The sequence below is a fragment of the Pongo pygmaeus genome, chromosome 23 (genome assembly GCF_028885625.2).
Source record: "Pongo pygmaeus isolate AG05252 chromosome 23, NHGRI_mPonPyg2-v2.0_pri, whole genome shotgun sequence".
NCBI classification, from domain to species: Eukaryota; Metazoa; Chordata; class Mammalia; order Primates; family Hominidae; genus Pongo; species Pongo pygmaeus.
The window spans coordinates 53750460-53769200 of NC_085931.1; the positions used below are offsets into that span (position 1 = coordinate 53750460).

The window sequence follows — 18741 nt, forward strand, 5'->3', positions numbered from 1 at the left end:
GTTGTCCAGGCTGGTTTCAAACTCCTGGGCTCAGGCAATCCTCCCACCCCAGCCTCCTAAGGTGCTAGGATTACAGGTGTGAGCTGCCTCACCTGGCCCAACATCCCCATTTTCAAGCAGGACACCCCACCTTGCTCCTGTGCTACGAACAATATCCCAATTCATCACAACTGCACAGCAGGCCCCAAACGCACACTAAACCCATGTCCGTCTACCGTTACCACAATTCAAATGTTCATCAATGTTACACCAAAAACCCCGACTTATGATGACTTATTACAAAAGCTTTCAGGGAAAAATGTAGGCAACGCCATCTGCTGCAAGTGTTTATTCTATTTAGAAGTCTACAAATTTGAGCTTTTAAGAAAGATTCACAAAATAGTCATTCAAAACCACATTTTTGGCTTATCAAATTTCAAATATATTTTACTGTGCTTAACAATATATTCTAATGCTGTCTAAAACAGCTAAATTATTTTTCTTTATTCGTTTATACATATTCTGTAATTTTTGAAAAGCAAGATTTAAAAATATTAACAAAACTACCCAATTACAATGACTGTTCTCCCATACACAGAACTATTTTCTGTAGCTGTATCTTCTTATCTCATTCCACTTTAACTCTGTATACCGTATTGATCTGTGATGAGATGATTTCTTATGAGAACCCTTAGGGAGTTCTCATCTTCCATTTCTCATCAATTCAAACAGCAACACCTTTCACAAGATAACATTAATTCCCTTGGCAGGGCAGAAGCTTAAGTTTGTTAAAAGCCCTCACTGAAAAATATTTTTAAATTTATAGGTCATATAAAATAATTTACAAAGAGACAGATGACTTCAAATATTATTTGGCAGTCACCTTACTATGTAGAAACATAAATGAAGCAATCTGTCACATGAGACACCAGTCACTTTTGGTCTTTTGAAGGAAGTGTGTGTGGTGAGTGTTGTTTCTGCAGGCCCATCCAGCATCCGCTGATTCTGGCAGCCCTGAGCCCATGTGTCACATGGAGACCTCTCCTCCTCCCCCACATGAAGTCTCCTGGTTCAGGAGCAGGAGGAGCCGATGTCTCCAGGCCCTCAGTGTTGAAAACCAAAGGTTCCAAGAAAATAAAGCAAGGATATACACGGAGACGCCAAAAGGAGGGTGTGACAAGAAGGAACACGAAACAGAAATCACAGGAAAGCTCCTACATCAGAACTCAGAATTTCTCAAAAGAAATATTAAAAATCAGAAACATATACCATATGAAAAAGTAGCAAAACAATCTGCAAAACTATCTGGTCTTCACTGCCACCTGAGATGTGGTTACTTGTTCATTTAAAGAGGAATTTCTCCAGGAAATACACATCATGACTTCAGTATTAAGAACCGTAGCGATCCTGAAGAGAGAACCAAAATGGAAGTTTATGACCATTCAGCAGCGATCCCTGACTCCCGCGCCCTGAATATTCAGCATCACCAAAACTACCACTGCGACCCGTGTCAGGCATATGACATGGACACTGCACCCCGAGGGTGTGCTCATCTGGAAGCAGCCATTGCTGCAGCTTCGAGGCTGAGGGTAGGTGTGGGCTTCAGAAGCCAACAGGATTCACATCCTGCCTCTGGCAGCCACGGCCACAGTCCTGGGATCAGGAGGCAGGGAGCAAAGTGGGCAGGAGGATGCTCAGTGGGCCAGAGGCTACTTGCTGAGCCCTCTGGGAAGCAAGTGGGATAGGGAAGACAGGAACACATTTGGTGTTTGAAGCCCTGAAATTTTGGTTCAGCTGGTCATCTTGCAGAAGTGACCTAACGTTCTGTGCCTCAATTCCTTCACCTGTAAAATGGGATATAAAAGGGAGTCATCTCTAAAACGGGGATGACCATCTATAAAATAGGGATGTTACCTATTTGGATACTGATGTGGGCTTAGCTGACCTAAGGGACACGAAAGAGCTCTACGCATTTTAACTTCAGTGCCAAATGAAAGGGAAGACTGTGCTATTCACAGCATGAAAATGGCTACATCCAGAGTCCTGGGGCTAAGGGAACTCTCCAGAATGGGAGGCACCTCCATGCCCTCCTTAAACTGCAGCCAGAGCAGCGTCTGCCTGGGGGCCAAGAATCTCCTTCAGAGGCACCAGAGTCCACACGGTTTCAGTCCTACTTCTTTTAGCAGCATTTTACATTAATAGAATCCTTCTTCAATAGCCTGATGTAAACAACAAGGTACAAAGAAACGAGCCATTCATATCGTCAGAGATGGCCTCGACTCTTATGCGCAAGTATGCGCCATCCTTGGCTTATGTTTTCACTCAATACAATGTGGTTTTAGGAAAACTTTTCATTACAAGGAAATGTTCCTAACATCACAGAGAAAAGCAAGATATAAAACCCTCTATACGATATAATACCTTTTTAATTTTAAAAAGATATGTATATCTTTTTTATCTATGTATAGAAAAATATCCTTAGAAATCTAGAGCTAAAAATATACCAAAATATTAACAGAGGTTATCCCTGTGATGCAGCATTACAGATAATTTCAATTTTCTTAATACTTCTCTGTTCCAATCTAGGAAAAAAACTGGACAATGGTCATGACAATTCCTCTAACAATTCCCCTAGAGTCATACATTAGAAAATATTAAAATTATAATTTCTGGTTTTCATAACGTTCCGGGTTATAGTGTAGCAAACATATCGATCCAATAATATATAATTGAATTTTCCAGCAGTTGAAGATTGAAGCAGGTCTCATTTTCAAACTGCTGAACCTACCGTCATAGCCAGTGAGCACTGCCCCATTCCACTGACCTGAATTGAAGTCACGACTCCATTAGCAAAGACGGAGAGTTTTCCAGCAACGGACCTCACTCCCTGCTTGAACTGCGCCATGTCAGGGGCGTTGGGCAGCACGCTGGACAGGCTGTAGTTCCCTGCACACACACAGCAGACACTGTCTCATCACTGCCCTGGCCACAGCTGCGGCAAACCCAGTGCCCAGAGTGCTCAACAGCTCCAGAGAACCCGGATCTCTCCCCTCCTGCTGCCTCACAAGGGGCCCAGCAGTGGGATGGAGACTCGGGCTGAAGTGGCAGCCCTGCCATGATCCACATGAGAGAATCCACATGACAGAAAATGTAGTATGGGGGACTTAACACCACTATGAGTTCAAATCCTGGCACTGTACTTCTAGGCTGTGTGCCTCTAGAGAAGTTCCTTGCTCTCTCTAGGCCCATTTCCTCAAGGTGCTTAACATAGCCCTGGCAGGTAAGTACCCAGCAAAAGGCAGACGGGCCAACACGGATGGCCTGTTTAGCATCACCTCCTCCCTCTTTTGGTAACAGTACTCCTCCCTTCCTCTGGGAACCACCTCTCCCTTCTACCCTGTCCACAGGCATAGGCACATGACCCAGGCCTGACCAATCAGAGCCTTCCCTGGGATTCAAGTCTCCTCAGATGAGAGGAGCCATTTGCTTGCTCTGGGTTTATTGGCAGGGACAAAGCAAAGCAGCAGCCATCTGTGACTACAATTGCCCCTCCCACTCGCTTGGGGTATGGAGGAAGCCTGTTACCTCCCGCAAAGAAGTGAGCCAAATGGATGCATCAATGATGCTGTCTGACTGACTTAGAAGCCAAGCTCCACTGCCAGTCTTCCCAGGTACAGAAGTTCACACTTCCACCCTCTTTCCTAGGGCCAGTGTTAGTGGGTTACTGTTAAGTTTTGGTTGCCCTGACGTAAACATCACCATAATTGCTACCAATGTGGGTGAAGTTCATCAGGGTTATCACACACAAAGGAGGTCTGACCACACTCCTAGAGCTGACAATCAGGGGTTCATAAACTTCTGTGTCACAATTGTAATAAGTCGTTGGAGGGGCTCAGTGAGCTCGACGCAAACCCTGCAGGTCCTCAGGAGTGGCCACGCCCAGCTACTCCCTAAGCCCCACACGACACCACCTGCTCCTTACAAAACAGAAACCCACCAGACGCAGTGGCTCACGCCTGTAATCCCAGCACTTTGGGAGGCTGAGGTGGGAGGATCACTTGAGGTCAGGAGTTCAAGACCAGCCTGGCCAACATGGTGAAACCTCGTCTCCACTAAAAATACAAAAAATTAGCTGGGCATGGTGGCACACACCTGTAACCCTAGCTACTCGGGAGGCTGAGGCAGGAGAATCACTTGAACCTGGGAGGTGGAGGTTGCAGTGAGCCAAGATTGTGCCACCCCACTCCAACCTGGGTGACAGAGCGAGACCCCATCTCAAAAAACAAAACAGCCTTGGTCAAGTCCCTCTCTGAGAACAAAACAGAACTCACAAGTTACCCTGCAATGTGTCCCTTGGAAGAGACACATGCCCACCACAGATGCAGGTCCTCCCATCTCCACCTCCAGCTGACTGTAAAATCTTGTAGGCCTTCACCAATGACAGAGTGGAATTCCAACACAGTGACGGGACTGGGGTGCTGTGTCTCCTCTGAGGGCTGCCTGGGCAGGCTGGAGGGGCCGGGTGGCTATGGTCAAAGACAGCCCTAGTGTGCTCAGGTTACACAATGAGCTCCAGGAAATGACAGTTCCAGCCACCTGCTCAGGAAGAGCGTCCTTGACCCAGGGAATATCTCCTCCCTATCTGTTCCCAGAACACCCACAGTGTGTACTGAGGACACCGCCACAGACCTGCTTTTCCACAGCTCACCACCTACTGGGGAAAGCAGACAATTAACTGATAACATCACTAAAGTGTGACCTGTGTCATCTGGAGGGGACACAGAGCAAACTCTGGTGGACAGCTGGGAGGTGGCTGCAGGGGTCCAGGTGCATGGGGCGGTGCCTGAGCATGAGTAGGCGGCAGTGTGGATCAGGCGGGAACGGGCTGAGTGTCCTCAGGAGGCAGGTGTCAAGGGGCACACAGACTGACTGGCCAAGGCAGGCGGATTAAGGATGTTTCCCAGGTTTCTGCTTGAGCAGCCAGGAAGAAGACAGCCGCTCCCCTCTCTGAGACAGAGGGGACACTGAGCTACACAGTGGTCTGTGGTTGGGGCAAATGCCCCGGATGAGTCAGGACAGGCCAGGTGACTCTGAGCTAACAACCACCCACAACTAATGTTCTTTGTGCCCAGTGCAGGTGGGCAGGGGGTTCTGTGCATCACAGTCACTTGCGGTCCAAGCCCATGGGGCCCCCTCTTAATTCCAGCTTCCTTGCCTACTATGACAGGGAAAGAAACATGGCAACATGCACACAGCTCTTAAGGCTTGTGCTGGAGGCAGAACACATCGCCACTGCAGCCTGGCACTGGCCATGGGACATGGGAGGTAGGGGGAGGCGTGTTTCAGCCTATGTTGGCCGGTGGGCAGGCGCTCAGGCTCAGCAAGCTCCCGGGGTCATTCATCGCCCCTCCACCCATTCATCCTCAAACACCTGCAGAGGGCTTCCTCTGCCAGGCTCTGTCAGGCGCCAAGGGCAAAGAAATGAGAACTGACGGTCCACTGGGGCAGATGGTCTTCGCATGGTCTTGCCCTCAGTGTAAGGCACAAGAGTGGTGCAGGGGGGCCTAACCAGGCCCCCAGGGTAAATACGGGTTGGGGGGCTGTCTGGGGGAATGGGGAAGAAGAGCATTCTGGGTTGCGGGCTCCACAGGCTCAACACAGCTGGAGTGGGCCACAACAGTGAATCATGAGAAATGAGGCTGGAAAGGTCAATGGGAACCATGGTCCTGGAGGTGGGCATTGGGTGGGGAGCTGTGCTTCAAGCTGAGGGCAGGATTTTCAGCACGGATGACTGTGTTCTGAAAGATCCCTGTGGGAGGAGAGAGGAGAGGGGTGAGCAGCAGCCAAGACTGGAGGCAGGAGGACCGAGCAGGGGGTTGTGGCCACGCTTCAGGTCTGGAGTCACCCAGGAGAGACTCCGATCATATGAGTCTATGGTGTGACGAGGGAGGTGGAAGGTTCCAGGACAACTCCCAGGCTCCTGAAAATAACAATTTTTTTTTTTTTTTTTTTTTTTTGAGACAGAGTCTTGCTGTGTTGCCCAGACTGGACTGCAGTGGCGCGATCTTAGCTCACAGCAAGCTCCGCCTCCCAGGTTCACGCCATTCTCCTGCCTCAGCCTCTCGAGTAGCTGGGACTACAGGTGCCTGCCACCACGCCCAGATGATTTTTTGTTTTTTGTATTTTTTAGTAGAGATGGGGTTTCACCGTGTTAGCCAGGATGGTCTCGATCTCCTGACCTTGTGATCTGCCCGCCTTGGCCTCCCAAAATGCTGGGATTACAGGCGTGAGCCACCATGCCTGACCCAAAATAAGAATTTTTAATAGAATACCATGTTTTAATTTCTCTGCTTCGTGTAGACAAATGAAGAGAAAAAGTATTTCCAAGATTATAAGAACAAGTTTGGGCATTGTTTGTTTGTTTGTTTGAGACAGGGACTCACTCTGTCGCCTAGGCTGGAGTACAGTGGTGTGATCACGGCTGACTGCAGCCTCACTCTTTCGGGCTCAAGTGATCCTTCTGCCTTAGCCTCCGAGTAATTGGGACTATAGGCGTTAGCCATCGTACCTAGCTAATTTTTTTATTTTTTAAATTTTTTGTAGAGATGGGGGTCCCACTATGTTGTCCAGGCTGGTCTGGAACTCCTGGGCTCAAGTAATCCTCCTACTTTGGCCTCCCAAAGTGTTGGGATTATAGGTGTCTATCACTGTGCCTAGCCAAACAACGAGTTTAACAACAAAAATTGCTCCAATGGCTACTTCTCAGACAGGTGTAACAGATGCCAATTTGCTAAATACATGCCACTCTGGTTTTTTAACTGAATCTCTGTTGGCAATGCCACTGCACGGCTATACTGTCTGACAAGCACACGTGGCAATAACCATACCAGACTGCCTGATGCAGGCTGAGGGCAGTGCTTTCGGGGCCACACTCCTAGACCCTGGGCCGGAGCAAGGAGAAAAGGAGACAGTGGTCAAGGGACCCCACAAACAACCTACCATTTGACCCCACGATGCACACAAGGAAGGGGTGCAGGTGTCTGCACTCCCATGCAGACGTGCTCTCATTCAAACAATCAGAATTGGCTTTTTGGAAGGAAACATGCTGAGGGGGCAGCTGGGTTTAAGCTTTTTGTTGTATCCTGGCTCTCACACAGCTGCCTCCGCTCTGTCATCTGGTGTCTGAGTGCCTCACACCTGCCTGAGGCAGTGCCCAGTTGATGGCAGTCCCCCAGCTCCAATGACCCTGTCCCATGGGTGTGACCACAGGGACTGCTGCTGTGCCAGGTCAGGTTGGCTGCGGGCACTTACATGTGCTTCCCACTCAATCCTTCAGCTATAGTGAAAGAGAGTGCCGGTAAGAAGAGCCGCAGGGCTCCTGGGCTACAAACACCCCCAGAAAGCAGCTTAGCTCACCAGAAGCATTTCAAATTTGGAAATTAAGATAAGGAACACAGAATTGTTTCCTTGTTTCTTTCTTTCTTTCCTTCCTTCCTTCCCTCCCTCCCTCCTTCTTTTTTTTTTTTTTTTTTTTGATACAAGGCCTGGCTCTATTGCCCAGGCTGGAGTACAGTGGCACGATCTCAGATCACTGCAACCTCTGCCTCCTGGGCTCAAGTCATCCTCCCACCTTAGCCTCCGGAGTAGCTGGGACTACAGGCATGCACCACCATGCCTGGCTAATTTTTGTATTTTTTGTAGAGACACGGTTTTGCCACGTTGCCCAGGCTGGTCTGGAACTCCTGAGCTCAAGCGATACGTCCTCCTTAGCCTCCCAAAGTGCTGGATTATAGGGGTTAGCCACCACGCAGAATAGTTTCTTTTTTTCTTTTCTTTTCTTTGTTTTGAAACAGAATCTCATTCTATTGCCCAGGCTGGAGTGCAGTGGTGCGATCTCGGCCACTGCAACTTCCCCCTCCCAGGTTCAAGCAATTCTTGTGCCTCAGCCGCCTGAGTGGCTGGGATTACAGGCGCCCACCACCACGCCCGGCTAATTTTTTTTTTTTTTTTTTTTGAGACGGAGTCTCGCTCTGTCTCCAGGCTGGAGTGCAGCGGCGTGATCTCAGCACACTGCAACCCCTACCTCCCAGGTTCAAGCGATACTCCTGCCTCAGCCTCTGGAGTAGCTGGGACTACAGGCACATGCCACCACGCCCAGCTAGTTTTTGTATTTTTAGTAGAGATGGGGTTTCACCATGTTGGCCAGGCTCGTCTCGATCTCTTGACCTCGTGATCCACCTGTCTCGGCCTCCCAAAGTGCTGGGACTACAGGCATGAGCCACTGTGACCGGCCTAATTTTTGTATTTTTAGAAGGGATGGGGTTTCACCATGTTAGCCAGGCTGCTCTTGAACTCTCGACCTCAGGTGATCCATCTACCTCAGCCTCCCAAAGTGTTGGGATTACAGGTGTGAGTCACCGTGACTTGCCCAGAACAAGTTTTAAGAACTTGTTTTCTTAAAACAAGCTTTTACTTCAATAGGAAAGTATTAAAGACAAAAGAAAAAAAATTTATAAAAGAAAACAAGCTTTATGGAGGCAGAACACATAAAGCTCTTTGTTGAAATATGCTCTAAATAATAAAAAGTAAATATTTAATAAAAGTTGCTGGTGCCTGTAATCCCAGCTTCTTGGGAGGCTTAGGAGGGAGGTTTGCTCAAGGCCCGGAGTTTGACACCAGCCTGGACAACACAGTGAGACCCCAGCGGGGGCAGGGGAGTGAAGTTTCTGGGTGGCCTCTCACCCCAGGGTGCACCTTACAATGACCATGAGGTGCCAGGAACCAGGGTTGGTTTGGCACCCACACAGGGTCAAAAAAATTTAATGGATCTTTGTTCTCTGAAAGGGAACAGGAAGGTAAACACAGGCTGCCACTATTTTCATTAACTGGAAAGGCTGCTCTTATTTGATCTCCAAATATTTTTTTTTAAAAACAAACAATGCTTCAGAGTAAAACTTCTATTGATTTAAATTACAAAGGCATCCATTGCAGGGAGTCGGGGGACTGAACAATGCAGGTCTCTGGACTGGCCTGCTGGCTGTGCCAGGGCCCCTACAAGGCGACCCAGCACTGACCTGTGGGGCTGCTGGAGGTCTCCAAAGGTGGCCGGAGTGCCTCTCTGCCAGGGGTGGTCACAAAAGGAAGTTGCCCTGACAAAAGGCCAGGACACTGAAAGTTTGGAGATGGAACAAGCCAATGAGCCTCACCTGCCCCCACCAAGACTCACTGCCAGGAAATGCCCAGTCAGCAAGTAACTGACTGCCCGAGGGAAACGAGGCCCCTCTGCTCAAGTCTGGGGTGAGGCACAGGGTGTGCTCCTGCCCAGAGAGTGGCTCAGGGGAGCCGTGGCCCTGGCTGCGCACCCCCAGGCACCCCCACACCCTCACTGGCAGCGGATGTGCTGGGGCTTGTCCACTCTGGCCCTGGCCTCTGGCTCCTTGGGCTGCCTGGCTCTCTGCCAGCTGCTCTGCCAGCACAACCCTTGGCTCACTTGCTGCCACCTGGCTAGGACTCTCCCTCCACTGCAGCACAGCAACTTGGCAGTGCCCAGTGCACCCCGAGGGCCACAGTGTATCTCTATAACATCCTCAAACCGCAACCCAGAATGTCCGACACTCAGACCTCTCTCGAGCTGTTTCTCTTTGGACTCTGAAAACAGCTGTTCTCTGTGGCTATAAGGCCAAGTGGTTGCCCAGGTTGGTCACTTAGAGCCACACCCAGCTCCTCTAGGCCTAGAAATGAGGGGTGCTGAGGGTGCCAGGCCTGGAATGCCTGGGTCCTGAGAGTCGTCCCTCCCCTTGGCTCTCCTGCTGATAAATGGGTTCCTGAAATGACCTCAGAGGACGCTGCCCCTTTCATGTTAACCACAGGGCCCCTCCTCCCCACTGTGGCCTGGCAGAGGCCTTTGTAGGGTACTCTCGCAAGGCATCCCTCAGTCAGGGGGATGCGGAAGTCGAAGCAGAGGGGTCGGCGCTCTGAGGCCCACCACTGGGCTCACAGGCCGCCCCATCCTAGGCCATCCCAGCCCTGGGAGGACCAGACACCTCCTTGCTGGGGTCTGAACCCTGAAGAGGGATATGGGGAGACAGGCAATTCCTCTCCACCTGCTCACTCCCAAAGCTGTGTTCTGTCTTCCCTGGAAGACAGATGCTGTTAGAGCCACATGTTTCTATCTGCCTCTGCCTACCCCTGGGGCCTGCTGTGTGCCAGACACTTGGTGGCACTTCACATTTCTCCTTTAAGCCTCAAGACAACCTTGTGAGGTGGTTTTACCCACCCATGTTACAGAGGAGGAGACTGAGGCTAAAGACACCATGACATTCTCAAGGGCTCACAGCTAGAGGGTGGTTAGGATCACACAGGAGCCCGGCACTGTTCACCTCTAAGGCTAAGATACCACATGGTATTTCATAGCACATCTGTACTCAGCTAGAAAACATTCCTCTATGACAGTGTTTAGAAGGATGACTTGCCAGGCAATGTTGGGGATGTTGCTTTAATTTCATGACTTGCTCTCCTTATGTGTGAAGCCTGGAATAGTAACTTCTGCTCTACCTGACTTATAGCAGAGATCAGAGCATCGAATAATGGTTGCTAAAATATCTTGGAAAAGGAAACAGTCCTATCCAGATGAAATGTGTTCATACCATAGACATGACAGAGACCAGCTCTTATTCAACGCCCCCTACCTGCTGCCTGCTTCCTCTGCTCCTCGAACAGATCAGCTGAGCTTATGGAGGAACTTGCCGACAGCCTCTCTAGGCGGGCCCTGGTCTCATACTAGAGAAGACAAGGAAAAGGAAACGTTAGGCTCCAAAGATCATGGGTAGTTTTGCAAAAAGAATCACTAAAGAGCTGTCATTTGAAAGTGTTTGCCCCCCAGGCTCTTTCTTTCCAACAGTTACTGAATGCCACTGCCAAGGCCGGGTCCTGTGGGACAGCACAAAGCTCACGTTCTGCATGGGAGGCAGGTCACAGGCAGACTGATCAACATACAACACCTCAGCCAAGATGGCCAGTGCGGAGGCAGTCGGAGTGAGGGAGGGAGAGCGGCATCTCTCTCCTGGTGCTGCTTCTAGCCAGCTGTCAGCAAAGGCCACTCTAAGAGTCTCTTTTCCAAGCCCCATGACACTATTTTAAAACTGAACTTGAATGTCAACTTTGAAGCAAGGCAGATTTTATGGACTGTGGGAACAGCAAGGGGCAATTCTACTTTCGAAATGATGGCGAAATGTTACACTTGCAGAAGTTTAAACTTCTGCAAAATACATTCAGCACATTTTAGGAAACCATCATCCAAATAGTCAGAGGCACACTAGCAGTTCATGATGAGAGGGAAGACGTAAACCTCCCCACTTCCACTTGAGTCTTACAGCTTACCAAGACTTCACTATGATGAGTTCATTAACATTTCTTTCTTTCTTTCTTTTTTTTTTGAGACAGAGTCTCACTCTGCTTCTGGGTTCAAGCGATTCTCTGCCTCAGCCTCCCAAGTAGCTGGACTACAAGCGCGTACCACCATACCAAGCTAATTTTTGTATTTTTTGTAGAGACGGAGTTTCATCATGTTGGCCAGGCTGGTCTCGAACTTCTGGCCTCAAGTGATCCACCTGCCTCAGCCTCCCAAAGTGCTAGGATTATAGGTGTGAGCCACAGTGCCTGGCCAAGTTCATTAACATTTCTGAGAAAAGTCAACAACCTGAAAATAAATATATGCACTCCTCAGAAACATATCTGGCTGGGCGTGGTGGCTCACGCCTGTAATACCAGCACTTTGGGAGGCCGAGGCAGCCAGATCACCTGAGGTCAGGAGTTCAAGACCAGCCTAGCCAATATGGTGAAACCTCATCTCTACTAAAAATACAAAAATTAGCCAGGTGTAGTGGTGCACGGCCGTAGTCCCAGCTACTTGGGAGGCTGAGGCAGGAGAATCGCTTAAACCTGGGAGGCGGAGGTTGCAGTAAGCTGAAATCATGCCACTGCATTCCAGCCTGGGTGACAGAGGGAGGCTCCGTCTCAAAAAAAAAAAAAAAAAAAAGAAACATATCTATATGCTTCATTTCACTATGTTTAAAAGTTATTAAGTAAATTACAGCTGCATCAATAATTGAAATATATTCAAAAGATACTGGATAATGGCTAGAGAAGAAGAAGAGAACTGTGAGATAAGTCCTTGTCTTGTAAACACTCCTCTTGCTGAGGCAGCAAGCACATGATCAGTTATACAGACCTGGGTTCAAGTCCTGACTCCAGCACTTTCAGGCCGGAGGGCATCTGGCAGCCTGAGCCCAGCTCACTCAGGATCTCCTCCCCAACAATGCCCACACCCACACTTCCTTCCTGCATTATGGGGCACCCAAAGAAACTCTCCAGACCCTTACATCAGCCTGGGCTTGTCTTCCAAAATACATATCTGATGAAATGGCTTTGACATGGCCAAACTTCTTCTGGGCCTCATCTGTATTTTCAACTGGCTCATAATCTGGCTTGTGGCGAGCAGTAGGTCTGCAATTAAAAACAGCCAAATTAGGTTAAACTAATTTGAGGTGAAGCAAATGTGTTTCATACTCATTTTATTTTTTAAAATGCCGATAGCAATAAATTTTGTAAAAGGATTTTAGGCCATTTTTAAAAGCTTGAAAATTCTAATTAAAAAAAAAAGAATAAATATCCAAACGATACAACATTTGAAGGAATTTCCGTTTAAAATGGGGTCTGTTATTTCACATTTCAGATCAACTGGGTAAACACCGAACACATTGTTTGGAATGTCCATAGGACACTGTTCTCTCTACATTGTATAGGTTATAAAATGTCCCAGTTACCTGGGACAATTTCAAGTCACACCTGTTGTCCCAACATATTAGTAGTGCCCCCTTGCACTCTCAGAAGTTCTCTGGTTGGAAAATAAATTCATTCATAATCACCAAAAACTGGAGACAGTCCTTCAGTAGGTGAACGGATAAACTTGGCAAGTAAGAGGAATGAACACAAGAATGAATGAGTCTTAACCAAGTGTACTAAGAAAAGTTAAACCAGAGTAGGAAGGCCAATTGCTACATGACTCCATTTATATGATATCTGGGAAAGGCAAAATTGTAAGGCCAGAAAACAGATTTGGGGTGACCAGGGGCCAGGGGCAGGGGAGGGGGGACTACAAAGGGCATGGGGAAATTTGGGGGTGATGGAAACTGTTCTGTTTCTTGGTTTTGGTGGTAATTACATGAATGTATGTGCTTGTCAGAACTGTAAGTTTAAAAAGTTGAATTTTACTGTATGTAAATAATACCTTAAAATTGGGGGAAAAAAGGCTGGGTGCAGTGGCTCACGCCTGTAATTCCAGCACTGTGGGAGGCCAAGACAGGTGGATCATGAGGTCAGGAGATTGAGACCATCCTTGCTAACATAATGAAATCCCATCTCTACTAAAAATACAAAAAAATTAGCCGGGCGTGGTGGCGGGTGCCTGTAGTCCCAGCTACTCGGGAGGCTGAGGCAGGAGAATGGTGTGAACCCAGGAGATTGAGCTTGCAGTGAGCTGAGATTGCACCACTGCACTCCAGCCTGGGTGACAGAGCGAGATTCCATCTAAAAAAAAAAAAAAAAATTGGGGAAAATGGTGAAATCTTCCTGACCTAGGCCACCCCTGACCCATGGATCAGAATCTTCAGGGAAGAGGCCTCCACACACACATTTCTTTCAAGGTCCACAGAGGATGCTGATGTACACTTCCTATTTAGAATCAGTAATTTAAAATCAAAACAGGCTGGGCACGGTGGCTCACAACTGTAATCCCAGCACTTTGGGAGGCCGAGGCAGGCAGATCATTTGAGGTCAGGAGTTTGAGACCAGCCTGGCTGGTGAGACCACCGTCTCTACTAAAAATACAAAAATTAGCCTGGCATGATGGTGTGCACTTGTAGTCCCAGCTACTCGGGAGGCTGAGGCAGGAGAATCACTTGAACCTGGGAGACGGAGGCTGCAGTAAGCTGAGATTGCACCACTGCACTCCAGCCTGGGCAACAGAGTGAGACTGTCTCAAAAACAAAACAAAACAAAACAAAATCAAAACAATATTCCTGAAATAGTAGAACAAAATCATTTACTAGTCTTACCAAAGGTTTCAAAAGGTTTTCCTTTTTGAGGGGGACAAGGTCTTACTCTGTTGACCAGGCTGGAGTACACTGGCGCGATCGTAGCTCACTGCAGCCTTGTACTCCTGGGCTCAAGTGATCCTTCGACCTCGGCCTCTTAAAGTGCTGGGATTATGGGAATGAGCCGCCGTGCCCAGCCCCTTACAAAAGTTTTCATGTCATCATGTTATCAGCAATTTTTTCCCAGAAATGCATGGATTTACTACTACAACCCCACAGTTTTGCATGCATACCTGTCTGAATAGCCTGTGGTTTTCAGAACTGTTTCAGTATCTTTGCTGGTCTCTTTTTTCCAATAGGAATCTGAACTGTCATCCCAGCTAGAGAAAGAACCGCTCCTTAACTCCACTGGCTCGTCAAAGTACCTGTATGAGCAAGAGTACAACAGTGACTTTGCAGGTCCTTGCTGACACTCGTCCTGGGCTCTCTCACTTCCACGGATGTTGGGGATGCCTCCTTGAAGTTAATGGCAGTCACATAACTAGGTCTAGCCAATGAGACAGGAGCAGACATGAGGTGTGTCATTTCCAAGGCCTTTCAAGTACCTGTGTTCAACCTTGCCCAGTCCTCTCTTCCCAAGCTACATGGAAGAGATTGTGTTCCAGGTGCTACAGTCTCAGGTAGGTGAAACCTCCATCAGTCTGGACAATCAAGGTGACACATGGAAGACAGGTACTCTAGAGAACCACCTGAACCCTCAGCTGACTTTATGTGAAAAAGAAATCAACTGCCATTGTGTTCAGCCCTTGAGATCTGGGGGATGTTTATAACCTTAGTATAACCTGGCCTATCCCGACAACACAGGGCATCTTTAAATGTTATCTACCACAGGTTACACATTTCACTGTCTTCAGGTCTCATTCCGCCTGGTTAGGCAGTCACAAATAACACTGCTGGGCCTAGAGAACTGACTCCATACAAGGAGCTTCTTGTTGGCAATCCCTTCCGCGCTAAGCACAGTCAATGAAAATGATGTAAATGACGCTAATTAACCTCCTCCTGGAGTTGGATACAAAGCTATGGATCATTGATCACTGGACCATTCTGCGGATAGTCTTTCAGCCTGGAGCCTGCAGTAAACTTGATCTGATTTGCAAGCATCCCAGGAGAGCCTGGCCTTCAGATCAGTTTACACTTTAATTAGCCAATTGTCACTGAGCAGGGCATTGCTCAGAGAGCAGCACTCAGTTTTGGCTTTTGGTCCTGTGTGATTAGAGAAAAATCTTTGACCAAGAGCAGCAAGATCTACCTGGAACAGGAGAGACTGACAGGCGAGGTGGATGTGCCAAAGCCTTGAGAAAAAGTGACCATCAACCAGCCAGGCACGGTGGCTCACACCTGTAATCCCAGCACTTTGGGAGGCCAAGGCAGGTGGATTGCTTGAGCCTGGGAGTTCCAGACCAGCCTGGGCAACATGGCAAAGCCCCATCTCTACACAAAATGCAAAATAAAAAATAAATAAACAAATAAAATAACTGTTTCCTGACCATCTCTGGGGATTAAAAGAAAAAAAAATTAATGGGGCATGGTGGCACGCCTATAGTCCCAGCTACTTGGGAGGCTCACCTAAGCCTGGGAGGCCGAGACTGCAGTGAGCTGTGATCATGCCACTGCACTCCAGCCTGGGTGATAGAGTGGGATACTGTCTCAAAAAAAAAAAAAAAAAAAGGGACTGTGCCGTGCCAGAATTCATGACAGCTTAGGATGGAAAAGCAGTCTGGCCAGATATACACACCTCATTAAGGCAGTCCAAGAAGTTCAGAGGAGAGAGGCAGATCCCAGGGAGGTCTCAGGAAAGGAAGGGTGACAGAAGAGAATACAGAGGCCTTAACAGACATCATCCAGGTTTTCTCCAGAGAGTAAGGACAGGAAGCACACTGGAAATAAGATGAGCACCAAGCTCCGTGCTATAAGGAGTTGCACAGAAGATGCAGATCATAGGAGGTCAGAGGGGCCAGTAACCAAAGGCCAATATAAGAGGGAAGCAAGAACCCGTAAGAGCAAAGAGGCCAGGGACCTCGGTGAGCTAAGATCTGGGTGGGGGAAATGCTAAGAACAAATTTACTCTTTCTTGGCAGAAAACAAAACAAAACAAAAAAGGGACAGAGGATAAACTGCTGTTGGAGCAGATGGTATGATATTACATCCTTAATAGACAGAAACTAGAATTTCTAAATGTGGCTTCTGCCTTCTCTGGCAAGAAGGTCATTAAGAACAAATCTCATGACATTAGCATCTTCTCCTTAGGAAGGCGGTGTTCAAAGTGTATCTGGATTTCAGCTAGAAACTGACCAGGCTCTCCCTATGGCGGATGAGTGGATCTGTACTGCACCCAGGCTCTGCCTGGAGGAAGAGAGATGACCGATCCGCTTTCAGAGAAGAGATCAGGACACTGAAGGAACCGGAAGTTACATCACAGGAAGGTTCAAAAGATGTGGGATGTGTGCTGGCCTGGAAGGTGATATTCACATGTTTGAGGGACTTATTTTAAGGCACCATGAAAGAACTAAGATCAATTCAGTGAGGAATTTTAAAACGACTTAATAAGCACCTACAAGGAGTCAGGCACTCTGCTAGGGGAAGACACAGGGCAAGAAGACACATTCAGCTCCTGCCCTCATGAGGCTTGTGAACTGGCTTATGGAAGGGAGGCTGACTTGAAGGCAGAAGCCTCAGAAGCTGTGTTAACGAAAGGCAGAGTTTCTCACGGAGCTGACCTGGGACCAAATGGCTGCCTTGAGGAGAAGGAAGGGTGCAGTAGAGGCTGGACTGCCCTGGAGTGGGAAGAGGGGGGTCAGCACTGGACTGGTGCAGGGTGGGTTGGAACTTCCAGGTTCTTCATGACTCTGTGATACTAAATTTTGTAGATTTAGCAACACTCTAAGGAAATAACACTCTTCATTTTTATAAGCCAATGTACTTATCCTGAAATGTAGAGGAATCAGATTACTTTTAAGTGACTGAACTATTCAGAAGTCGAAGAAGAGAGACAGCCATCGGCTTGGGTACCCCTGACCAGCATGAGCCTGTGAGGCAGCAGTCCGTGCGTGGGCTGGCTGGCGCCTTCTCTGTCTTCCAGTCATCCACGAGAGGCTCTCTGTGCTCATGCTAAGCAGGAGCAACTCAGTAGGAGGACCGGCAACTCACTAAGAGGACCGACAGACCACCAGCCAGGCCTCTAGCTGACCTTTGGAAGGATGGGGTGAGTGGGACGACTAACGGCCACTAGTCCCTGCTCAGAAACACACACTTTCCTTCCTCATCTCCAAACCTTTATTGGCTTTCTAATGTTTTGATTGTATAGCTCTCAATGCTTTCTTACTTTTATTTTTCCCCTCCCACTCTGTCTTTACCCAATCTTGAAAACATTCCTTAAAATCCCTTGATAAGAGCACCCTAATATCACATTTACTCTGATTTAGAGCTATAGACAGTTGTCTATTCTAATTAAGGCCATGCTGGCTTTATAAGGCTGAGCAAATTGTTCTAGTTTCATTTTCTTGTACTCAATATATAATTATACTGTTTATATCCTAGAAATAATGGAACTCAATAATAAAAAAAAAAACAAGGACAGGTTTTATCTTATTTTTAACAGAAACAGAACTCTTTCATAATTCATAATGTTCAAGTTCTAATGGGCTAATGAATAATTTGAAAGCAATAAGAGCTCTTCATCGAACTAATATATTTGCTTTCAGAGTCCATGTTTATTTTACCTCAGTTGCCAAAGTACCTAATAGTATCCTCGTTCTACTAGTGGTGGTCACCATACCAAGGAGGACTAGAGAAGGCATTTATGTTCCTATCAGACAATCTGCAGGTCATGATAAACAATACACCAAGGTCTCTCTGGCAAGAGTCCAGGAGGCATGGTCTATATAAATATGCCATCTGCTCCCAGGTTTCAAACCGTAAGTAACAGTTTCATAGCAACAGTGGCTTCTGGGGCTAACTCTTTTGATTAAGCCTTTGAAGAAGGGGAAGTCTGAAAGATCCCTGAAGCCCTTACAAGGCAGAAAGGCCCCACAGGGGCCTGTCAGTGACCTGGAGCCAGTGAGGGTCTCTGAAGTTCCCATTAGGCAACCTCACTTAGAGCTCTCTTACCAACCCGGCTACCAAGCAACAGTACTGATTTAACTGAAACTTTCTCTTTTTTTTAAGAGAGGATCTTGCTCTGTTGCCCAGGCTGGAGTGCAGTGGTGTAATCTAATCTCACTGCAACCTCTGCCTCCCAGGCTTAAGTGATCCTCCACCTCAGCCTCCCAAGTAGCTGGGACTACAGGCATGTCCACCATGCTAGGCTAATATTTTTGAAATTTTTTGTAAAGATGAGGTCTCACTATATTTCCCAGTCTGGTCTTGAATTCCTGGGCTCGAGTGATCCTCCTGCCTTGGCTTCCCAAAGTGCTGGGATTATAGGTGTGAGCCACCGTGCCCAGCCTAAACTTTCTTTACCTTCCTACACTATCATCTGCAGAAGTCGCTAATAAGCAGTGAAATAATCAAAGATGTTGTGAGAAGCCACACAGGCAAATACAGACCCGTACTGCCAAGAGTTTCCTCTGACCCAGACTTAGTCCACCATTTAATATTCATATCTGAAATG

General features: G+C 47.8%; 1 protein-coding gene across 2 annotated transcripts in view; it reads right to left on the bottom strand.

Moving 5' to 3' along the window:
* Positions 1 to 313: 313 nt before the first annotated feature.
* ARFGAP3 (ADP ribosylation factor GTPase activating protein 3) overlaps positions 314 to 18741 on the bottom strand; it is a 62152-nt gene continuing 43724 nt past the window's right edge. The window contains exons 12-16 of one of the 2 annotated variants that reach the window (XM_054470000.2): positions 14366 to 14497; positions 12360 to 12483; positions 10668 to 10758; positions 2804 to 2925; positions 314 to 1386 (exon numbers count right to left, since the gene is read on the bottom strand). In XM_054470000.2, the coding sequence (XP_054325975.2) occupies positions 1369 to 1386; positions 2804 to 2925; positions 10668 to 10758; positions 12360 to 12483; positions 14366 to 14497 (487 nt within the window). In that variant the 3' untranslated portion in view covers positions 314 to 1368. Of the gene's footprint in view, positions 2926 to 10667; positions 10759 to 12359; positions 12484 to 14365; positions 14498 to 18741 lie in introns of both variants that reach the window. The other variant, XM_063662982.1, reaches the window with a different exon arrangement.